The sequence below is a fragment of the Vanacampus margaritifer genome, chromosome 14 (genome assembly GCF_051991255.1).
Source record: "Vanacampus margaritifer isolate UIUO_Vmar chromosome 14, RoL_Vmar_1.0, whole genome shotgun sequence".
Taxonomy (NCBI): Eukaryota; Metazoa; Chordata; class Actinopteri; order Syngnathiformes; family Syngnathidae; genus Vanacampus; species Vanacampus margaritifer.
This window is the reverse complement of record NC_135445.1, coordinates 14,419,636-14,444,353: the sequence shown is the minus strand read 5'-3', so window position 1 is coordinate 14,444,353 and position 24,718 is coordinate 14,419,636. Positions and strand designations below refer to the sequence as shown.

At 38.9% G+C, this 24,718-nt stretch overlaps 2 protein-coding genes across 3 annotated transcripts; both read right to left on the bottom strand.

The window, feature by feature from the left end:
* Positions 1–1,000: 1,000 nt before the first annotated feature.
* Positions 1,001–6,581, bottom strand: ptgdsa (prostaglandin D2 synthase a). Its single transcript, XM_077542251.1, has 7 exons — positions 6,383–6,581; positions 3,535–3,674; positions 3,341–3,417; positions 2,884–2,994; positions 2,720–2,821; positions 1,249–1,277; positions 1,001–1,160 (listed from the first exon to the last, which is right to left on the bottom strand). The coding sequence occupies exons 1-6, from the start codon at positions 6,476–6,478 to the stop codon at positions 1,249–1,251; spliced, it is 555 nt and encodes a 184-aa protein (XP_077398377.1). The 5' UTR covers positions 6,479–6,581; the 3' UTR covers positions 1,001–1,160.
* Positions 6,582–7,627: 1,046 nt separating this feature from the next.
* slc27a4 (solute carrier family 27 member 4) lies at positions 7,628–24,584 on the bottom strand. 2 transcript variants are annotated; one of them, XM_077542279.1, is made up of 14 exons: positions 24,003–24,584; positions 22,931–23,092; positions 20,937–21,147; positions 20,676–20,859; positions 18,484–18,642; positions 17,046–17,115; positions 16,864–16,955; positions 16,087–16,196; positions 15,784–15,993; positions 14,397–14,523; positions 14,169–14,306; positions 13,940–14,104; positions 13,580–13,726; positions 7,628–12,265 (listed from the first exon to the last, which is right to left on the bottom strand). In XM_077542279.1, exons 2-14 carry the CDS (start codon positions 23,089–23,091, stop codon positions 12,108–12,110), a joined length of 1,932 nt encoding a protein of 643 aa, XP_077398405.1. In that variant the 5' UTR covers position 23,092; positions 24,003–24,584; the 3' UTR covers positions 7,628–12,107. The 2 variants fall into 2 exon arrangements, with proteins under 2 accessions (XP_077398405.1, XP_077398404.1); XM_077542278.1 differs by having other exon boundaries at positions 23,934–24,582.
* Between the last annotated feature and the right edge of the window lie 134 nt (positions 24,585–24,718).

Here is a 24,718-nt window from a genome sequence, read left to right as displayed (position 1 = left end):
AACCGCCACTACATACCATTTCCCCATGAACTGCAAAGAAGCACATTATCATTAAGCATGAACTGTATACAAAAACAATCAAACTAAGAGTTGAGATATGGTCACCTGGTCCAAATTAAAGTTCTCCTGAGGGGCGATTACACTTTTTCCGTGGAGGATCCGGGCACAGGCCAACAGAAACAGGAAACTCAAAACTCCCTGCGTCATACTTTCGGTGGTACCGGTAATTACCTCCCAGACTTTAAAAACTACTTTGTCAAATTAAATAAAAATGTATCCATATTTTAAGCAAACTGTTCTAAAAGAATGAATGCAAACTTTAAAATTAAATGCAAATGAACTGAAATACGACAACGGCAGTTCTGGATTATTATTATTTTAAATTACAACATTATGAACAGTTCGAAGATTTAAATAATTCTAAATTTTACGGATGTCCTGTCCATTAGAGGTGACCCCCCCCCCCCCCCCCCCCCCAAGAAAACAAAGAAAGAAAATGAAAATATTTTATACCACTAGAGGGAGCCCGTTTACCACTAGTGGTCCACATGGAATATTTATGCGCTTTTTTTTTTTAGCAACTGAGTTTTTGTTGCAATCGATAAAGCCATTAAAAGAAACATAATATTTCAATGTTTAAATACGCCCATTGCAATAGTTAATATGTATTCATAAATCATAATTGTTTTGTTTACAGACCATCAATGTATTTGACATAGCCCTTTGAATGCCACGGTTGTTTTGTTGAAGCTCATTAAGAGGTGACATTATGTTAAATATTCAAGCAACAACAATTGTTGTTTTTGTGACTTTCGACTAGTCCTGATGCAGCCCAACCCACCCATTTTTTTTATTCCAGGTTTTGACCGTCACTGGTTGGGTATTGGGACACTACCACAAGCAAACTCTGCCTCCTTGTGGCTATTTAAGGGATCTCAACTCTCATCTCTCTAATGAGTATTGGAATGTACATAGACAATGACACACCCAGCTTAGAGGATAGTGTTATCATTTGTAAATGATTTATTTATGTAAATGTAAAACAGCAGATTTCTTATGTTATCATCCTCATCGTCAGGTTATTATTGAGAGACAGACGTTTACAGTCACTGATGGCAGGTAAAAGGCCAATTGAATACATTAGAGAAGAGACAAGAGACCTGCAGAATGTAACACATTACAGTCAAAAGGTGCTGGATACACTTTAAATCCGCATGTATTTAAATGGTTGATTATGAAGGAACTCACTTATCCAGATGGCGATGGAGGGCAGTTGTCTGTTGGTGAGAGAAAAAAAAAAAGTAATGATAAATGCAATAACTGTAATCCATGATTACATGTGTGTGTTATCGGTTTTTAGTGAGCTATTTGTACATTACTATGAACATTGACTTTGACATAGTCATTGTTGGAAGAAAATTACGTTCCTCGTTTTCATTTTTTTTTTCATCCCTGTATCACGATATGAAGGTCACGATGCGATAATTATCATGATATTGTGGGGAGGTTGGCGATACAAAAATAGGTACAATATTGTAAAAAAAAAAAGAGCTCATACTAAAAAAAACACAATATTGTGCTTTTGTAGGCTACATAACAGCAATGCATATAACCAACCTACAATCTCTAATAACATTTAATATTGAGGCACTTACTTGCTAATGCACGTACACATATTGACTCGCTTCACAAGAATATTACGTTTTCCTTCATTAGCGTGGATTTTTAACATAGAAGGGCCAAAACATCTCTTACAGAAAATTAAACTGCACTAAAAAATAACTAGTCATCAGAGGGTGCTTGACATTTTTTTAACAGATGTGCTGCTTTTAATATCGTGACATGACGACAACGATATACTGTGGCAGTTTTAATATCGCGATATCACGATATTGCCGTTATCGTTACATCCCTACTGTGTACATTAATTATTTTCTTCTTTACAGTTTGAACCTTCTCTTGAAGTGTTGCACAAAGCTTCAAAAAACCTAATTTTCATAAAAATATGTTTTTTAAGTTTCCTCTGAATTAAACTTTTTTTTTTTTTTTAAGAGTCCCTTTTGCAAAAAAAGGCACAAAATGAAGAAGAAAAAAAGAAAATTCCCTTAATTTACTTAAGAGTCAAGTATTTTTGCTCATAACTTTTACCCTGATTTTGCTTGGAATTTATGCATTTCTTTCCATTATGGCCCTTCTCTTGAAGTAAATGATGTAAAATAATAATAATAATAATAATAATATTAATAAAATAAAAAATAGGGAGTGGGGTGGTAAGGGTTCTTTTTGAATTTGTAAAAATAATAATAATAATTCCTATGCGTTCATGCATAAAAAAAAAAGAGCTATTAATTGTGCTAAGAATATAATGTGGGGGTATCGTTACATTCTCCCTCAGTGTCCCTTCTTTTGAAATGGGTTGCTGCCAAAAGCAAGAAAAAAGTTTAAAAAACAAAATGCTTTGTTCTTGTAAGGATATAACATTATTTATTTTTAATAATAATTTATAATTAAAAAAAATATTGTAATCTAATGACTCATCCGCTATGTTTTTTAAATATATATATATATATTTTACTCTCCAGTGTATGTTACAACCGCTGCCTGCCCCACAAAAGCCAAAGAAAAAGCTAAAAATATAAATTAACATAAAAATATTGTAACTAACCATTCCATTCTTATCGACAAGGAGCTTCTAATGTCCCTCCCTGCATTTTCGTACCTGCTGATGGCGGGGTGAGAATGGCTTCTCTCGGAAACCCTCGCAACAAAGCAAAGGCTTTAAACTTCTGAATGATGTCAGCTCTCAACCTCTGAGTGCGACCTACAAGAAAACGCAGTCATCGCGATGCTACGGACACAGCAATGTGTGCACGTGTGTCTCACCATAGAGAGCCACTTGGGTGTACTCCCTGTGAAACACTTTGTGTTTGAGCACCAGTGCATATTCACTATAGTTTGTCTCCACAACAGTGATGTCCTTCACCATGTTGTGACCTGAGCATAGAAATGGACCACAAAACAATAACAGAAAACAATGGAACACAAGGCCTGTGCCGCAAAAGTTATGGCTCATATTTTGTTTTTTATGAATTCCGCTGCTTCACTTGTCATGTTTATCGTTTGCAGTATTTTGTTTTGCTGTGCAGTTACAAATTTTGGTATACAGTAATGTTTCTACAGAATGTAATCTAAACATGGAAAAATATTTCTTAAACATGCCAACGCAACAAAGTTAGCAAAAAAGTTTGTGAAAACAAAAAAGTTAGTGATTTGTTGACTAGCTGTAAATATAAAAAAAATCCAAAAACAGCAACATTACAGTAAAATTGATGAGTCTTACGTGTGCTGAAGTAGGTGAACTGTCCAGGAATGTTTGTCTTCTCATAGTAGTACATTTTACTGCGACACCCCGCGGGCCTAGTACACATTTATTAAATTTGAAAAAAATAAGAAAAAGAAACCTCTCTACTAATGCCAACTTTTGCCCACTTTTTCTTTTGCCTCAAAGATACAATATAGTCGACAGACACTTACGTGACATCCCACATTGTGAGGTTAACGTTGCCATTTGCCTGCGCGGTGACAACACCGAGGGAGGCCTTCAGTTTTTCTCTGTATGGGACAAAGCTCGCCGAGTCGTACGCCAGGCCCACGCGGTACCACCTACCTGTAAACTAAACACACATACACCAATGAGTCATTTGCTGCCTGAAAAAGTATGCAAGTGTGGTGAAAGTGCTATATGAAGGTCATTTGTGAACAACATTAAATAAATCAGGTTTATACTCGCTGTCTGTTCTCAAATGTTGCTGTTATCTTTTCAGATAGCACTCAAGGTCATTTAAGGTATCAGCAGAGTTTTCGTCAGTGTCAGCTAGTCATCTCAAATGAGCAAATAGTGAAAAAATGTCATCAAACCACAAGAACAACACACAACAAAAATGGCATCAAACCTCATTATTAATTCCCAGCCATTTTCACAGAAGCAATCCCCTTCACTGCCGGCTGTTTTACTGGATTTTGACAGATTTTGCAAGGCCCACAGAATATTGTATTCTATTGCTACAAAAACATGGAACCTACCAAAAGAAACATTAAAGTATCTTCTTTCATCAGGAAAAAAAAGTATACTTCTATCAGTTTCCGTTTTAAAGCAATTAGTATTAGAATATAGCTAAGTTTAATCATGATTCACAAATCAGTTTAGAATTGTGAGAAATTGAGTTTTTTTTTTTTTTTTTTTACATGGCCATGGTTCATTTCCTTTGCTCTGCTGCTACCTGCTGGCCGTTTGTGTAATATCAACTATTCTTTGCAGTTGAGAGGCTGCATCAAAGCCTTCTGTATGCTCTAGCATAAAAAACAACGTATAAATACTTTGGGACACTTAAAACATTAAAAATAGAACGTATTTATACGTTTTGGGAGCAAATGAGTTAACATGCTTGATAAAAATGCAACCTAAAAGAACGTAATATGCATCATCAAAGTAGTTTAGCAACATGCTAAGCAAACACATTAGTCCTAAACAGTGCTAAAGATATGTTTCAAATTACATTAGAAACATGTTAAAACAATGTCCAGATTGACATGATATGAATTTATGATAAAATACTGATGAATTGTTTTAAAGTTAATGAACATTACAAAGATAAGTTTACACCTTTTTAAAATGTTAAGCTTTTAAAGTCAGCTATTACAGCTGATTAGCATGTTAGCTAGTTAGCTCTTTTGAAGCTAGTTAGCTTGTTGACTACTGTAGTTAGCTTGTGTTTCCCAAGTGTAATGGGCTCTTTGAAGGCATTTTTTAAACCAATATTTCTATTGGCAACGTTACGCAAAACTGTTCTTTAAAAACTTAAGGCATTTTTTTCTGACATGACAAAGTTTTTCTGGTACGCATCATCAGTTTTTATAATGGGGGAGATGGCACGGTCTTCCGACTTCCACACATCAGTGTCGTTTCCAGCCACTGATGGCCACGTTCCAACACTCGCTCCCCCACCCCTGCGCCCCCCAACCGTGTGCCCCCGTCCATTGGCGGCAGCGCGCAGGCCGTCTCAACTCTCTGAAATGCTTCGGACAACTGAGACAGACACACTACACACTCGCACCCGTCGATGGCAACGCGCAACCGAGGGGGACAAAGGTGGAAGCGCAAGAGCTGGGACGCGGCCCACACGTCGCAAACAGGAAACGGAAACAAAGCTGATGTGTGAAAACCAGGAAGTCAGAATTCCCGCAAGCTCACAGTTCAAAAGAGCTGCTTTAAATTTTGGGGAGCTTTTTCCTCGACCTTGTATAGAATCGAATGTTGTCATGGATCCGGCAAATGTAGAGTTAATATTTAGTTCTGGGTTCTCCATTAACAAGCCTATTTTAATTCCCTTTTAATTGAATGTTTTCATGCACTGCGGTGTTCAGGAAAGCAGGTGTTGTGCCAGCGCAATACAGGACAAGAATGATTTCTGTTCAACAGTGCTGGGAAATCCGTGGAAGCTTCAAATGCTATTGTGTTTGAATGACAATGTCCAGATTGGGACACAATGCCTAGCAGTGAATACAATGAATGATAAACAAATGTGATCAAACTACTTCTCAAGCTAGCTATTAAAGTCATTAGTTAGCTTATTAATTCACCTAGTGGTCTTAAGAGAATTTTTTATTATTTATTTTTCAAATTCTTAGCAATTATTGCAAAACAAATGTCCTCAATAATAATAATAATAATAATAATAATAATAATAATAATAATAATAATAATAATAATAATAAAAATGTGAAAGTTAGCTATTAAAGGGAGTTAGCAAGTTTGCTAGCCAGCTCTACAAAAGTTAGCCAGTGAATTCATTCGCTATCTTAACCTATAGGCTACCTTTAGTGATGCTTTTATTCTACTCATTTAAGATATAAAACAAGTTAAAAAAAAAAAAAAGTAAAATATGTTTAAAATTTTAAAAACGTTGCTCAATTAATCTACAAGTAACCACTTATCAAATTAATGGATATATTTGGACAATTATAGATATTGCTTAATTTAAAAGTGTCTAAATCCTCTAAATTTCAGCCTTTCAATAGAATTCTCATAGTGACTGTTAGTGTACAGTATAAACATGATTTGTATGGTTCTTTTTCATTTGAGATATACAGTGCTTTTGAGACATTTAAACGTGAGTCAACAAAATTTTCAGTATTTTAAAAATATTTAGTCGGCTATAAAAGTTAGTTAACTTAGCTAGCACGTCTACTAGACTAAAGTATCTCTCTTAAAGCGAGCCCGCTTGCAGGTTTTAGGAAACAGTAAATGAAAAGTGTGCGTTAACAGAGGTAAAGGGTGACGTAAAGGTAAAAAAAAAAAATAAGGAAAAAAAGTTGAACGTACCCTCTGCAAGTTGAAATCCCTCTGCGGCTTCACATCACCGTGCACCATTGATGTACACAACATCACCATGACAACGGCCACCACGGCGGTCCTCATGGTGGCGTGGAGGGGGGGCCGGGAAAAAAAGGACTAAAGTGGACGAACTGTGCAAAGAGAGTCAACCGAGCGAGTGTGGTCCAAGTGGACTTTAAGCCTGTCTGCAGCGATATTTGTTTATTCTCTGCGATCCACCCACCGAGTGGTCAGCCAATCACGGCTGAGCAGCAACAGGGAGCAGGAAACGGGAGCCAAGTGTTACTGGAGCCAAAACAAGCGTCTGGCTCTGATAAATTCAGTGGAGTAATAAATCAGTCAGTGCTTTGTGGTTTGGAGCATCAGCTGAGGTTCATGTGGGGACCTCACAAGCACAAACGCTTTGGTTTCACGAGATTTTGGGTCACGACTCACGCATTTAACTTCTCCTTCAATAGTTTGGTCGTGGGCAAAATACGGCTAACACATTATTTACAGTACACTATTTAAAGTCTGTTATATTAATTCTGAACCCAGTAAAAAAAGGGTTATATTATTTATCTTTAATTCATTTAGCTCATTATTTTTACTATATAAATGTAAATGGGGAAAAAAAGTACCTCTACTCGAGCACAAAATTTTGCTGACCGATGTTCTACAATAGTGAACACATTTGGTCACCGTAATACAAGTTGAAGTGATAACTGTACAAGCAATGTTTAATTACCATTACTGCCAGCCTTTCAAGCATAAAAATTCATTAACCAGGGTAATGAAACTAGGTGGCTGAGTGATTAGCACAGGACGTCCAGGTCTGTCAATTATGTTAGGGGTTTTGATACCAGCTCCAACGTTGCTGTGCGGCGATTGCATGTTCTGCGTCACGAAATGGAGAGGGAGTCCAAAATACAAGTCTGTGAGACACAATAAGTCACTATATATATATTTATTTATTTATTTTTTGAAGTGTGTGCCCCTAAATGAGCGTTGATAAGTAAACGTGGGGCGTTAATGCTGTAATAAGGAACACTTTCATAGTGAACACAGGAAGCCTAGTGTTATGAAAAGTAAGCTAGGAGGCACGTGGAACCTAAATGTTGTTGCGTTTGGAAACTCACTAATATTCAGTGAAACTTTAACAACAACAAAGTCACACAAAAGATGCCACTGTGACTTCAGTTCAGTAAGGATCAAAACGATTAGCAACCACACATGAGTTTTCATCATTCATCATTATAAAGACAACAAATTAAATAGTTTTTATTCATGATTTTTCATTTTTCAGCACAGCTTTTCTCATTTGCTTGAAATTCACATACGCAACAATATGACGAATAAGATGACATCAGCGTGTGTCGCGCACACACAACACACCTCGCACACCTCCCCTCTTTAACAGTCCACACACACTGAATGAGCCGAGAGCTGCCACCTGTGCAGGGACGTGATATTTTAAATTAAAAAAAAAAACAAAAGGAAGATTTAAAGCACTCGTGCACGAACTTATTTTTGCGTTTTATGTTGTTGAGGAACTTAACAGAAAAGAACAAGTGCAAAAGAATCAGGTTTGGATGTGTTGACTCGAGCCATGAGGGGAGGAGGGAGACTCCACAGTGCTACATAAATATTATGCCATACAGTAGTTCTTCAAAATTAATGTAATGGATTTCACTGGAACTCTTTATTGTATAAATCACTTTTAAATAATGTTAACTTGTGTATTTCATAACAACAATGTAAAACAAAGCGTGAATATATTACACATTGCGATAATTTAAAAGGCCAATAGAAACAAAATTATTATCATTAGATGTATTCATAGTCACTCATGGAATCACATTGAAACATATTATGAAATAAAATACTTTAATTGCTTGTATATAGTTTGGTGTCTGGAGTGCCTGCCCAACCATCAAATGTAAAATTAAACAGTGTGTGTACATGTAGAAGAAGGTTCAGTTGGGCAGTAGAGGACCGAATATTTCCACAAGTCTCATAACACTAAATTGACTGCTCATTATTTCACCAAAATCCTCACTCAGCATTTGCATTGGAAAACACAGACCCTAAACAGTGATTTTAATCAGGATTCAGCATTTCAATCTGAAATGCTTTTAAATACGATATTTTTGTGTGTGAAAATAGCGCCCCTTTTGCTCCAACAAGTCTCAAAATCTAAACACCCTCCTTGCCTTTTACCGCAGTTTCAGTCTGAGTTGCCATACTCTTGAGACCATTTCAGAAATATTAAACAAATGTCATTATATTTGCAGCAGATTGTCTTCAACTGAGGCATTAACCTCCTCCCTTTTACAATTAAAAAAAAAAAAAAAAATCACACAGCTCAAAAGTTTAACACGCAACATGGAAAACACACAAACATTGATGGAACAACCAAAATATAATTAACAGTTCCTCAGAAAGAATAATTTAAGATCATAAAAAAAAAAAAAAAACTTAAAGTGAAAATGGAAACCATCTATTTCATTGTGCTGTTTTTGTGAGGCTGTTGAGTCACACGCCCCCTTGTTGGTCAAAGTTGACTCTTGGAAGCATCATTAACAACTCTCAAGTGTTCCCATGAGATCAACATCGACATACATCACCGTCTTTTCATTTCTTGTTCTTAAAGCGGAAGTCAACCCCCGCAAAAATTCTTGACAATAATATGTTCTATGCAGCCCCAGTAGTCTAAATACGGTAATCCGGTTGATATTGTGTTAGTGGAATATGAGTTAAGCAGCAAAATCCAGCAGTTTTTATCAATATTTCAACATTTTACCACTTGCTGTCGAGTGACAATGACTTCACAGTTGCTCAGGTCTCCGGTAACAACCAATCATGGCTCAGCTTCAGAAAACAGGTGAGCTGTGATTGGTCATTGCCTGAGCCATGAGCAACTGTGATGTCATCTTCAGTCAAAAACAAGTGGCAAAATGGCCGCCCCCTGAGATGGATAAAAACAGCTGGATTTTGTTGCATAACTCACATTCCAAAAATTTCATATTAATCAGAATGTCATGTTTAGACATATAACATATTAATGTCAAGAATGTTTAAGGTTGACTTCCCTTTTAAAGAACATTCACGAGAGACTCATATTTTTTATTTTTTATTTTTACCAGTGGAAGGTTAAGCAGACCAAAATGTATTTCACAACTATAGTTGCACTCAGCTGATGGGTAAACTTGGTGTTCCCCCCCTCAGTTTCAAAATGCACCACAACAAACCACATGAGATGGCTCTCGTCTCTTTTCTTACGGTTGCAAGAATGTAAAGGTTGGCTGGACGGAGCAGTGAATGAAACCGTTCCAAAAAAACACAACATGGCTGATTCGTTCATTAGCCTGTTGGATCGAATCGGGGTTAAGTCTCACGACGTAGTGCTCACAAGATTTAAAATTGAAGATGAAGGGACCAAAAGTTTGAAGACAGAAGTGACCTTGAGAACCACATGTCATTATGTACTGTTTGTCTGTATGTGAGTGTTCCCGGGCCTGTGGATCACAGTAAGGCACAGTGCTCTGCTAATGGTTGACAATGCTCATTTTACAACCTTTGACGACAGACACTGCAAACACAAAATCAAAAAAGAAAGACATTTGGAGTATCCCGTACTCGAACCAAACTCTTTGGATCTTTTTCGGCTCAAGTGAAAGGTGTTCACTAAAAATCTGTGTTTTCTTCACTTATCTTCAAATAGAGACACACACAAAAGGTTCTTGCCCAAGTCAGTTATTCACAAAGGAATATTAGGGCCACACTCAAAATAATGGAAATTTAGAGGGAACAAAAATATATTTTCATTTTAGTTGATATGTGTTGGAATGTTACAATAAGAGTTGGAAGCTTAAGAGAAATGAACTGCAATGCTACTAGAATAGTACAAGAATTCAGTTCAATTGTTACAAGAATGAAACCGTAATGTTGTCACACTCTTAAAACTGCTGGGTCAAAAATAACCCAATTTCGGTCATACATTGGTCTGACCCGCGCTACTTGGGACAATTTCACCCAACTTTGGGTTGAAGTTGGATCAAATTGATCCACTTTTGTCTTGTATGAAAACGACATAACCTTAAGTTGGGTCGAATTGACAACCCAAAGTTGGGTTAAACTGATCCAACTTTGGGTTGTTTTGATACAAAACAAAATTGGATCAATTTGACCCAACTTCAACCCAAAGTTGGGTCAAATTGATCTAAGTAGCGGGTCGGTCCAATGTATGACCAAAATTGGATTATTTTTGACCCAGCAGTTTTAAGGGTGCATATTGTTACGAGAAACAACGTTATTAAAACAAGGTCAAATTGTTCTAAGAAATTAGACATACCTAATGTTACAAAAAGAGAATAGTCATGATGTTAAGAGAAATCATAATTACAATAAAGTGGTATTACTAAAGATATTCAAGTTGTTACGTTACTAGAGTAGACATTATTATGAGAAAAATGTGGTAATATTACGGCAATATCTTAACACAGAAGTTGTAAGTTTACAACAAATAGTATTGTAATCTTACGAGAACTAAGTTACAAAAATGTTACAAGGAAATGGGTGTATTTGAGAAAATAACGTTATTTTACCAGGATAATCATAAAAAGCCGGATAAAGCTGAAATGTTACAGAAGAAGTTGACAATAACATTATAATGTTCCATCATTGAAGTCAGAATGTTTATTGTCCTAAGACTAGTAATATTGCAACCTCATTCACAAAAAGCAGCTAATTATTTTTGTTTCTTGAAATGACAACTTATATAATGAGTTCATATAATAATGATTTATTTTCTTTTCAGTGTGTCTCCATTACTCCCTCTGAAACAAGTCACACTTTTTGCAGGACAACTCTGCATTCAAATAAAGCTTGTCAAAGAAAAAATATGTTTTCATGGCTATGACCAACATAAATAATTTCCATTTTCGTTAAATATGTAAACAAACTAAATATTTGGTGCAACGTATTTGAAAAGAAAGCTTTGAATCACTTCAGCTCCTGTGGGGTGTTTTTTTTTTTTAAACGAGTAACGCACTCCACTCGAGTGGACCTTCAACACTTGATGTCTTTTCCAGATGTTGTCTCGTGATGGCCAAAGTTGAAACGCACACGGCGAGGCTGCAGAGAGCGTGCGCTACAATTTATTTTTTATTTTTTTTTGCCACTGCTGGCTTATAGTGCACTTGGTGCCTCTTCGCCAGACAAAGTCCAGAGACAAAAACAAGAAAACAGACCGTGTCTCTGGGTCACAACCCTTCTCAGCATCCTTCAAGTCTGTGTGGTTCCTTGTACTCTTTGAGCGGTCCCGGGCAGCTTCCAGCAAAAACAGGCTTTCATCAGCCAACAGACTTGATGGTTGGGTTCAAGCTACCAGAGATATCTGGTTACTGGCTTTATGCTGCTGCTGTGTGTGTGTGTGTGTGTGTGTGTGTGTGTGTGTGTGTGTGTGTGTGTGTGTGTGTGTGTGCGTGTGTGTGTGTGTGTGTACTGAGGTAGGCTGAGGGGTTGCCAGGGGGGACTTGAGCAGGGATGAAGGGAGCACTGCTGTGTGTGTTGGAGCAATCCAAAAAGGGATCTGGGAATGTGGCAATGTATGTGGCTATTTCATTTCCTGCAATTTTCTATCGTGATCACACAACATCTCTTCATTTTCGTATCCATTTGTGTGCGAGCGTGTGTATACATACACGTGGAGATGTCGAGGGAAGCTCCATTATCACAATTTATGTTTCCCTGAAAGTATGGAGTGATACAAATCCTCGTCCAGCCGCACATAGCGCCCTCTGCTGGAATCCAGAAAGAACAGTCTGTCTGACACCACTCTGGGGTCAAAGCCGTCTCGTCGAAGATCCGTCTTCTGGAACTTAAACGTTCCTGAGATGACAGGAAATGCATGTAAGTATTTCAAATGAAAGATTTTACAGAAAAGATTAGATATTTTGCACAATATTATTCAAAGTCCCTGCGATTGGCTGGCAACCAGTTCAGGGTGTACCCCGCCTACTTCCCGAAGCCAGCTGGGATAGGCTCCAGCGCCCCCCGCGACCCTTGTGAGGATAAGCGGTTACGAAAATGGATGGATGGATTAAAAATCCTTTTTTTTTTCTAGATTCACACCCAGGACCTCTCGACTTTGAATCAGTCGTGCAAATCACTAAAATAAAATGCTGCCCTGTATTTCCACATTTAAATACAATTATATTGTATTTTATAATAGTTTATTGTATTTTTGCAAATTCAACACATTTATACTTCTTCTTTAGAACAAGTAAATCGGCTGACGGCAGATCCAGGTGCAATTACTTTCTTTTAGCTTTTATGTTCCCTGTTATTTTTTAATTATTTTGTTAAGTAATCTAACCATAGGGCTGTGCGATTAATCAAAATTCAATTACAATTTCAAGTATTACACTCAACAATTACAAAATCGTCATAATTGAAAGTAAAAAAATAAAATAAAATAAAGGATTATTAAGACTAATTTTGAGTTGTTTAAATTTATATATTTGCACTTTTTAAATTTTATTTTAAAATAACTTATTTAGTACATTGTGTTTGGTCCAAAAGGAATTTCCATAATTATAGTGTTTCAAATGTATTCGTCTCAATATTTTTTTTTACATGTTTAAACATTTTCTTGTTTTGTACCAAAAAACAAATGGTTGTCCTAATCATGATTTCAATTATTACCAAATAAATTGTGATGAATATTTTTGTCATAATCGAGCAGCCCTATTTAACTGTACATTTTTGCATTAGACAAATCAACCTGTTACTATACATTTTCATGAAATTGTAGATGTTGGGTAGTCAGCTAGCAGTGACCACCAGAGTTTGCTTAAATTGAGGCATACAGTAGCGTATTTGCAAAACTTGATGTATCTCAATAAATGAGAATATTGAGGAGAAATGATCTTTTCAGTAGTAGTTGTAGTACTCACATATATACATTATAGATTCAGCACACAGAATGAAATATTGCTGGATTTAATTTTTCACAATTATGATAAACGTGCAACGAAAACCCAATATTTGAAACTGAATGAATCGCTCTACTCTATGGCATTTTTTAAGTTCAATATATCTGACAAATATTCAAGTTTCACTTCAAATAAATAACTAATATGCAATATTCTTGTTTATTGAGGTGCAGGGATATATAATCTTCTCATAGGGGAGTTCTTTTACCAGTCTTGTTGACTTCTGGAAGAAAGCGGAGGAAGACGGGCCTGGCGTATGGAGGAAGAGCCTTGTCCAGATCCTTCACAAACTTCTCCAAGTCAGAGGAGTGATTCGGATCAGCGATGGCGGCCATCCCAGCCTTCCCTTCTGCTCCTAATTACACACACACACAGACACACACACATACAAAAAGCAGAGGATTGATCGACTGTATTATCAGGCAGGTTCATGTGATGCTAGTACTGACGGCTAACTGGAACAAGAGAACTGAACCAACTCATTAACTCATTCACCGCCAGCCGAGTTAAAACGGATTTTTGACATCTATAACCGTCAGTGGCACTGAAAGAGTATTTAACATTTTACCAGGTACTTCCACCCCGTAGACCACGACGTCTTTCATCTCGAGCAGCCTGCTGAGGGTCCCTTCCACCTCTGTGGTGGAGACGTTCTCTCCCTTCCAGCGGAACGTGTCTCCTGTCCTGTCCTTGAAGTACATGTGGCCGTACTCATCCATGATTAACACGTCGCCTGGTGAGAGGAGGAAACATTAAATATACAATATGGTACCATATACAGTACTATACACACTTACCGGATAGATAAGCGCTGTCTCCCTTCTTAAAGACACTCTGAGCAATCTTCTTGCTGGTTGCTGATTGGTTGACATAACCATCAAACCTGCGTAGAGGGTCATTCTGAAGGATCCTGCCCACCAGCTGACCGGGCTCGCCTAAACCGAGAAGAACGTTTGGAAAGTGAGGACCGAGCAGACGAGTGTTTGTCTCAGTTAACCACGTCAAGAAATAATAAAGACACTCACCGGGTTTACAGGGAATGCAGACACCGTCGGGCCCTCGGATGAGCTCCATGGTCTCTTCGTCTACCCTCACTAGTCGGATAGGGTAGATGAAGGGCAGAATTTGGCTGTTGAAGCCGCACGCTCCCACCTGTAGGACATCACAACGCCCAAAATGGCGATGAAAGTCATTTAGAGCAGGCGTTTCAAACCTATGGTCTGTGGGCCAGAACAGGCCCACCAAGGAGTCCAGTCTGGCCCATGAGGACAGAAGACAAACTGCAAATTTTCACTGAAATTATCTGTTGTTGCTAGCTGTGTCCACAGAGGACACACTGACGACCGCTTAAATGACATTCTGAACCTTGCCTGTTAGGATTTGATGAGAACATTTTGCGCTAATATTTGTTAAAAGGGAAGTCAACCCAAAATAAATTTCTTGACAATAATATGTTCTTTGCAGCCCCAGTAGTCTAAAGTGTTAGTGGAATATGAGTTAAGCAGCAAAATCCAGCAGTTTTTATCACTATAAGAAGGCGACCATTTTGCCACTTGCTGTTGACTAAAGATGACATCACAGTTGCTCAGGGCTCAGGCAACGACCAATCACAGCTCACCTGTTTTCTGAAGCTGAGCTGTGATTGGTCATTACCTGGGACCTGAGCAACTGTGATGTCATCTTCAGTTGACAGTGGAAGTGGCAAAATGGCCGCCCCCTGAGATGGATAAAAACGGCTGGATTTTGCTTCATAACTCGTATTCCACAAATGTAATATTAATCAGAATGTCACGTTTAGACTAGTGAGATCACATATACCATCTTATTGTCAAGGAATGTTTAGGGTTGACTTCCCATTTAAAACATTTCAGATTACTCTGCAATAAGATAAATATAAATGTGAATATTTCAGAATGAACGTGTAATTATTCACACTAAAAATAAATGGAAATGTTTTTACCTGTTGTTATTTATAGATCATTAGGTCATGAATGTAGCAGTCCGGCCCACTTGAGACCAAATTTGAGTGAAAGTAGCCCCTGAATTAAAATGATTTGATACAACTAATGCGAAACAGAAACGACACCATCAGAACAAGGACTTTGTCCTTTTTGCACTCAGACTGCAGGTCCACTTGATTCAGAACATTTCTAGTCCACTTCACATGTGCTAAAGCCCAGAACAACCTGAACCTGTTCACATTCTGAAGTAATCTCAGCTCAGTTTCCTTTCAATGTTTAGTGTTCAGATTTGTGCTGATTTTTCATAGAATTTCTTTGGGAAGACCATTAATTAGACATTTTGACTTCTTATTTTGTATTGTTCACAATTATATGCAGAACATGCTGACTAAATGCTTTGTGTTTTTTGGGCCCATTCACAAGACCTCAAGCGATTGTCTTATATGCCCACCTTGTTGTCGAAGTTTCCTAAACTGCAGTTGCACTCCGTTGCGCCATAGAATTCTGCTATCTGCGGAATGTTGTAGCGCGTCATGAATTCCTCCCATATGGACTGACGCAGGCCGTTACCGAGCGCCATGCGCACACGATGCCGTTTTTCCATGTCCCGAACTGGCTGGTTGAGCAGGTAGCGGCAAATCTCACCTATGTACTGCACAATCTGGTGGACAAGGACATGGACGGAAGGCAACTGTAGCTTATGATAATAAAATACATATTAGGACGATAAAACAAATCACATGTGTGTGCTTACGGTGCAGTTGTACTTGGCGCAGTCGTCCCAGAAACGGGAGGCGGAGAACTTCCTTCTGATGACAACACTCATGCCATGGATGATACACTGGCCCACTCCCACAATGTTACCTGCCAACAAATTCACATGAGACATATTTGGAACATGAGGTTGATGAGATCTTAAACTAAAAGCACAATTAAGCACACTTTGGTTTCTGTTTGCGTGGACAGCGCACACGGCGTATAAACCGGCGTATCTGACCGGGTTCCCGCTACTTTCTTTTCCATAATGAGGGCGCAAATTGTCTCGCTCTCGTTCTGTCTCTCCTACCGTGTTTGGGCTCACTTGGTTTGTTTTGCTCTGCCTGACGCTCTTGCGCTTCCTTTATACAGTAGTGCGCCCCCTTGTGATCTGATGGATAAGCCGCACCTTTGTATTAGCCGCAGGGTCGAATGCAAGTGAAAAAAGTAGCGACTTATAGTCCAGAAATAACTGTAGTAATAACATCCAACTAAGTTTGCTTACCATCTTTCTAGTTAATTTAATTGATTTAAAATGTGAAAATGCTTCTCATTAAACATTCAAAAAACTGAAATAAGGCAAAATCTCGTTAAAATTACAGTTAAAAACTATACTTTAATTATGGGGAAAAAAACGTGTTTTTGTGAGACAGTAATTTTCTGTTATTTCACAGTACGGTATTTTTCTGCCGCCCTAGCCGCCCTGTTTTTATTTTTATATTTTTTTTACAGTGTACTGTATCTCCTCACGTATACTGTATAGTAGCTTGTTTACCTGCAGAGTGGTAGAGTGGAAGGCAGTCATACAAGACGTCATCTGGTGTCATCCTGAAGCCATAATACACCAGAGCAGCCATGCGGTAATACCTTTGACCAGAGGAATGCGAGTCAAGTCAAAACTATGATTGGTGTATCACTCTTGGTGCTCCACGCATGAAAGGCCACATGAAGTCTTACCTGCTGTGCACAACAATGGCCGCTTTAGGCATCCCGGTGGTTCCTGACGTGTAGATGTAGAAGAGGCGATCTGGAAAACAGTGGAGTGAGGTCATGGATTAGTTTTTTTTTTCATGAAATGGCTTACAATTAGTGCTGTCAAAGTTAAAGCGTTAACTGATTAATTAATCACAAAAAATATATCGCATTCATTATTAATTAACGTAGATAAATCGCGCAATTAATTTTGACCATAGATTATCCTTTAGCCTGAAAGCAGTTGGCTATGTTTAAGGTAGCACAGGTTGTGTTTGAGCAATAAACATAATTACATGCATTAAAGTAAAACATTTAATACATGTTTGCTTATGACATTTAGAATATTTGTTCATGTCAAAATATTGGGGTCATTTTTTTTCCATTTTAAATTATGCAAGTTATTAACTGATGGATGAGCGTGTGCAGTGGATCAAAAAATGCTGAAGACGTCCTCATAACATTAAATGTCAAAAGAATTAACACATAACCTGGTGCTCTTCAAATTTGGCGGGGAAAAATGTTGATAAAAAAGCTTAGAGCTTAAAAAGTTTGTTAAGCAATTAATTGTGATTAATCAAAATTTCAAGATGTGATTAATCTGATTTAAAAAATTCATAGTTTGACAGCTCTACTTACAATAAATGTTTTTTGTATGTCGGTGACGCTACATAGTCATTAACACAATATTTAACATGTTCTAAGTTTTTTAATTGTGTGGAGTTAGCATGCTTTTCAAGTATTTTGGCCTTCCAGATTCAAAAAGATGCCAAGTGAAAATAATCCTCTAAATTTGACAAACCAGAGAAGACTGGACATACTACCTTAAAAAACTGACTGTGCTTCATCATCTTTTAATCAATAATGTGTGTATGCAACATAAAGAGACTCTGCTTAAACCTTAAAGTGGCTGATCCAAGTCACTTTTGTGGGGACGACCTTTATTTACCAAGTATGAACATGGGCGAAGGTCAGTAGTTTTATTGCCATTGCATCGTCGTCATAACTGATTACACATGCGGAGATTAAGTGAGCAGATGGCAAGTAAATGAGTGGTACATTTATATTCTTTATTCATGTTTAGAGATATAACGTATTTGTTCTGTGGATTTAAAAAAATCATTCTAATTAAGTAAATAAATGAGATAGTCACAACAATAACAACACTTTAGATACGTTTTTCTGTTTTTATTTCTCTTCCTGTTAAATGTTTTATGTATGACAGGGAATGTTTCATACATCAATTTTAAATTCTTTGTGTGCCTTTGGTTATAATCGACCACAAAAGTTGTTGCTTAGCCTTCCTAGCTCTATCTAACAAATTTGGTGTGGGGGCAGTATCATTTAAATTGGCTGAATTGCAAAGTTAAATTTAGGCAAAATTAAGAACAGCCCGCTAACACATAACATTCGGCCTTCCTACCTGTGAAGCAGCGTTGTGGTCGACTGGGTAGGTGCGAAGGGGCCGCGGCCAGCAGCGGCTCGAGGCACTCGGTACCCTGCGGTACCCGTTTGGGGTCCCAGTCTCCGGAGCAAAACATTTGCACCGTCTTCCCCATTGAAATGTGGACCTCGGACATAGCTGGAGGAAACGTGGCACATTTATTATCTTACTTGAGAAAAACAATCATGAGTTGCAATATAAAGCTCAGATGCAGGACACTGAATTTCAAATACTGTAACTGCTTATTTGTATTATTCCAAATTTGCTCTTGTGTTCCCTTCTACTACCTTTTAAATTAGATACAACCATTAAGAAATGAACATGGCCAGGGTTCAATGGAAAGCACTCTTCAAAGAGGCTGAGATCAGCACCTTTTTATTTTATTTTAACATTTGGCAGCCACCCAAAAAGCACCACGATGCAGTAAAAGATTAATTTATGAGCACTCTACAATGCTGGGCTGCAGTTTCTCAACTCTAAGACCGCCTCTGATGTTTAAAAGCAAAAATACTGCAGGTAAGGTGATAACATATTACAGGTTGTTTGTTCATTTATTAGTTTGTAATAGAGTTCAGTCAATTATATCTCATATCTACTAGGGACATGCTGTCAGGCGTTGACGTGTAATCAATGTGTGTGACATATTTTCATATTTTGACTTTCTAAACGGCCAGAAAATCGGAAGAAAAGCAACTGATAGTGCAAAGTGAAGCCAAGGGAAGTATCACGCCGCTGCCAGCAAGTGGCAGTGCTGAGCCTCATTGGCGCAACGTGTAGAAGAAGCGCAATGACGCTCTCATAGACATATACAACCACGCGAACGCCTCTGCGGGTTGAGAACGAATAGACCTAGCCGCCATCTTGAAGTGGGCGTCACCGGCGATCTCTCGCAATCAGTTGCTTTGAGGTAACTATGTTTGGCTCTTATGAGTTAATCATAATAACTTTGAATTCTTGACCGATTTGGACACAGATTGGTTTGTTTGAAACATCAAACATGTAGTTATGATACTAGACATGTATGGCTATTTATAATTAGGGCTTTCATACATATTAAACATAAATGTAAGACAAAATGTTTTTTTAATGAAAAAAAAAGAGCAGCCCAAAAACACACAAAAAATAGCAAAATTAATGAACTTGACCTTTTTTTTGTTTGTTTTTTTGCTATCATTTTGTGAGGTGATTTCTGCCAATGTTACAAGTTGATGCTGAGTTTCCTGTACTGTAATTGTATATTTTGACCAAAGAATGCAAGAGACATTTTATTAAGACATTTGTATCTCTTTTAAATGTAATTTAAATAAAACTGTGATCTGCATTTTGTGCACTTAAGTTAAAAACCTGTTTGCATTTACTAAAAAAACAAATTAATGCAAATCAGTAATTCAGCTCTGCTGCACATCTCAGCTGTACACACACCCTCCATTCCAAATCTTTCAATGCACTCCTCATCTGTTCTCTGAGCAATTTAATCTTTTAACAGAGAGGCCAACAAATATTTTTTTTTAGTATATGCAGCCCCAGTAGTGTAAACATAGTATTCTGATTGATACTGTGTTTGTGGAATATGACTTGAGCAGTAGAATCTACTCGTTTCTATCCATCTCAGGGGGCAGCCATTTTGTCTGAAAATGACATCATAGTTGCTCAGGGCTCAGATAACGACCAATTGTGGCTCAGCTTGAGAAAACAGGTGAGCCATGATTGGTTGTCTTCTGAGCCCTGAGCAACTATGATGTCATTTTCAGTCAACGGCAAGTGGCAAAATGGCCGCCCCCTGAGGTGGGTGTTAATCAGAATGCCGTGCTTAAGACTAGTGGAGGCACATACAACACAATTGAAAATAATTTTTGGGGCTCGACTTCCCCTTAGACACACAATGTTGTGTATTGTGACATTCCTTCCCTTCATCACTTCATACTTTCATCTAATCTATGAGACATTTAAAAGCTCTATTAGCTGATACTGAAGAGAAGGCCCTCCTCCAAAGCCATCAATTTTATAAGAGCTCTGTACATTTTCTGTGCTCTACTTAACGTCTCCTGTCAGAGCACTCAGCAATGCACGTCAACACTCAGCGCACACTGTAAATGCTCCCCTAAAAAAGCGTATACATACGTAGGTGTCTGCTAGCTTTCCTGATACAATAGACATCAACTGCTCCTTACCATCGGTCAACTCGGATCCAAACACCACAGCTTTGGCATTGGAAATGGTTACGCAGTGCACCAAGGCCTCCAGTCTCAAATTGAAGTTGATGAGAGCGGCCTCCACTCCAATCTTGGCCATGCCAAGCCAGAGTCCCACATACTGGGACCTGTTCTCCATGAAAATGGCCACCACATCGCCCTCCTGAGGGTGAAGACACATAAAGCAGAGTGTCAGACCACAGGGCGATTGGGCAGTTTACAATGATAGATGTGGCTTACTTTAAATCCACGCTGGAGCAGCAGGTTGCCCACTTGGTTGGAGTACTCGTCTAACTGCCGGAAGGTCCACGTCTCGCCGGTGCCTTCGAAGATTAGCGCCGTTTTGTCTGCGTGACGACGCACCGTCTCGGCGAAGATGGCGGGAATCGTGTTCTTCTCCCGGAGGTGGCGTTTGACGTTCATCTTGACTTGCAGCAGTACTGATGCCGCGCTGTTGAACGGTTTCAAAAGGAAATGCAGGGTTTTAGATGACCACAATGCATCTCGCTGGACATCCTCCAATTGGCTTCAGCGTACAAAACTGTGCCAAACAAATCTTGCAAGTAACTCGTCGTGACGGCCTCTGATGGGACGAGCTGAAAGTCACAACATATTGACTCATGATTGTATCCCCGCACCTGACAACTGAAACTCAAGACACATGCAACTATAATTGAGTGGTCAAATCAGCCTGGAATTAAAAAAATCAAAACACAAAATCGTAAAAATGTTCAACCAAATCAAACCGCTTCCAAATAATGACGTTGATGACATTACGCAAACCACAAGAGTGCCAAAGGTCATTTGTTACCTAGGATATATTGACGATAACAACACCTGCCATAAAACGTTACAGCACAGGTGAAAAAGGAAAGGGTGGGTCCGAGGGGCAAAATGGAAACATTGCACTTGATATTTCACATATGGAGCAAAGGTGCAAACATCCAGATAAAAGACAGAGTGCCGGATTTTGTAATTACTGATGAATCAGCAAAATCTATTTAATTCTCTATTGAACGAGTGTGATAACGGTTTTATCACCACACAGGGATATGCGAGTGCAATCTCGCCGCTACAATGTTACTGGTATACACTATTATCATTTCGGACAAGTGAAAGTTTAAAATTAATCCATCCATCCATTTTCTAAACCACTTAGGTGTTACCATAATGAAATAAAAGGCAAAACTCAAAGCAGTAGTCGAGTAGCTCTCTGTTACATACAGTACCGTTTTAAGTTCACTTCACTTTTTAGTACAATTATTTGTATGTAATCTTTTAGAACTATTTGTTTTTAAATTTTCAAGTATTTTTTTTAAATTTAATTTGTACATCCAACATTATTTTGAGTCATTAAGTAGTAGTAGTCTATATTTGAGTGCAGTGTTGGTGTTCAAACTGCACAAAATGAGACAGTTGCTTACAATTATTTTTGATAAACAATGTTCACAGTGCGGGCCTGCAGGGCATAATGTCCATTTCCTTTATTAAAGTAATAGTTTGGTAGCAGTAGTTTATGGTTATTACAAGGATTTTGTGCTTGTACTGACTGGTCAGTCCATATTGATATTATATTCATATTATACTATATTTAAATATATATTTTAGCAGTTCTAAAGCAACTTCTTTTCACCACTAACTGTTTTCTGTTCCTTTGTCCGCCAGTTTTTCGCACATCCAGACTGCAGTTGTAGTGATATCCGATTCATAACCACAAATGAAAGAGGCCTGGGTTTGATATGAAAAACATCCGAATTGTACTATTCACATTGCACGAAGAAAAAAAAAAGAGATACATGTCTCATATGGGCAAACATTTTTGCTATAGGCCATTAACTACATTTCCCATAATGCAGGGGAATTGTTACCCACAAAGTGAAAGCATCCCACCGTCAGATGAAACCACATTATTGTAATTTTCCCCACCAGTGGAATTGAGAAATGGAAATAATGATCCCAAAATGTCTAGAAAGAGTAAAATAGATGCAGATGGACAATAGTTTTAACAAAGATGGGAAGGTGAATGCATGTTTGTGCTTCAAGAAGAAAAAACAAAAAACGATGAGCGTGTATTTAACATTAGGGCAGTACCTCTCAATTTTTAGCAAGATGCAAATTCATCCTGATATTTCTTTATCTCAGACTCACAACAAAAACTAAAGGCACCCATTAAATTCATGAATTTGATTTCTCATGCGCACTTGATAAAACACACAAGAAATCTCAAAACTTACTGCAAGTCTCTGCCAATAGTTTTGACGAAAATCCGCAGGAAGCGCCATCCTCCGCTACCCAGGTAGAAGATCAGGATGGCCGGTAGGACCTGGAACCAGGGCAGGCCAATCAGCAGCCTCAAGACGAACAGCAGGGCTGTGCAACACGCTAAACGCAGCATCCTGAAATGACAAACGCACGTGAAAGGGTCAAGGCTGTGACAAGAATCTCAGAGCAAACACCCCAGTAGAAGAAAGGTGACATGAGAGATAAGACTCTTTGTTGTGCTGTGTTTGAGCAAAATACACTCACATTCTAAAACAGTGAGTGATTCGAAACCAACAGGGAGAGTGGCCTTTTAACAGACAGATGCACCATGCATCTACAATGTATTTGACAAAACAGCTTGTGACCCCCACCATGGAGATGAAAACCGAGCTTCCTTAGTTGAGGTCACAGGTGTGTAGCGACAGCTGGGATGGTGTCCAGTGACACCTCAGGATGACGTTAAGTTTTCAATTTCATGATGCAGTCATGTAATAGCTGGGGGGGGGGGGGGGGGGATGCAGCAACTGGGCTCTAACGAGGTGGAAAGATGCATTCTTATGATATTACTTTAGACAAACTACACAGACAATCTCTCATTAAGCGTTTAAAGGTGAGTCACGAGAGCAAAGCGTTTCCGACAGAACTGCTGCTGTTGCACCCGGAAATTTAAAAGGCACGTAGCATCATATTGCGGTTGTGGGATGTCACTGTACCATGTGCACTTTTACTCAGGGCCTGTACGGATGGGTGGATGGATGAATTGATGCTCGGTGGAGCTGCTGTGCGTTTTAATAGTGTGAAAAGAACACACGGCGGGTGTGCCGTTTGCTACGAAGCGTCCGAATGTGCTCTCAGTCAAATGGGTTTAGCGCACTGATCGCCCACAAGGTTGACAGAGGACAAGCACACAGTCATCCTCACGTGACGTCAACCTTTTGTTACTTCCATACACACACAGACACAAACGCCTCTCACCTGGCCCGGTCACAGCATGTAATGTGCAAATGTAGAAATCACAGACGCGAAGCGACTTGATCGGCTTACAGGCCAGCCTGCTGGTCGGCTTCTCTCCGCCTCGCACACGGCCGCTCGGCTCAGCTCGATAGCGGCGCTAAGAGACGCACCAAGACGGATACGCGCACCGGGGATCGCCCTCCCTCTTCTTGTTGTTAATACCGCAGCGCCTCCGCTCCGATTGGCCTCAATGAGCGTATCCACTTTGACCCGGCGAGCATCATCCGTCCATTTTGACGATTCGCGCTATGGTTTCTAGTTTCATTGTGACGAATGCGGTCCTCTAGCTGGCGTAATTCAAATGACCTTATAGTTTTCTCAACAAGCCCTGCCCACCACCGGCAGTTTGCCGCGAGCGCAGCGGGAATAAACGATGATCGACAGGGATCACGACCAATCGACGCCTTCTATTTTTTGTCAACGTCACGGCTGGGAGGGGGGGGGAGTTTGACGGGAAGGAAAATGCGGCGCGGCCTGCCTGCCTGTCGCCGACGCCTGCTGCTGTTCGTTGACGAGAGACACACAGCATTTGTGTACCCGGTAGTGGAAAAAGGCCTTGATGCGGAACTGTTAAGGGGGTTTAACAAGGACTGTCAACTGCGCATGCGTTAGAATCGCTGCGTTCTCCAATGCGCATGTGTGGATTCTGAAATTAAGAAAATTCTCTTTCCTGAACCACATTTAGTCCTTAAATGCTTCTTTAAGGTTATTAACCAACAAATGAACCATTTCAACACTTGTATTGC

Excerpts from the sequence above, each read along its gene's own strand:
- slc27a4 (XM_077542279.1), bottom strand. The coding sequence starts at position 23,091 with ATGCTGCGTTTAGCGTGTTGCACAGCCCTGCTGTTCGTCTTGAGGCTG. Across the intron at positions 21,148-22,930 it reads ACTATTGGCAGAGACTTGCA|CGCGGCATCAGTACTGCTGC; the intron begins GTAAGTTTTGAG and ends ACCGTTCAACAG. Across the intron at positions 16,197-16,863 it reads TCCACTCTACCACTCTGCAG|GTAACATTGTGGGAGTGGGC; the intron begins GTAAACAAGCTA and ends ATTTGTTGGCAG.
- ptgdsa (XM_077542251.1), bottom strand. The coding sequence starts at position 6,478 with ATGAGGACCGCCGTGGTGGCCGTTGTCATGGTGATGTTGTGTACATCA. Across the intron at positions 3,418-3,534 it reads CTCACAATGTGGGATGTCAC|GCCCGCGGGGTGTCGCAGTA; the intron begins GTAAGTGTCTGT and ends AATGTGTACTAG. Across the intron at positions 2,995-3,340 it reads GTTCACCTACTTCAGCACAC|GTCACAACATGGTGAAGGAC; the intron begins GTAAGACTCATC and ends TTCTATGCTCAG.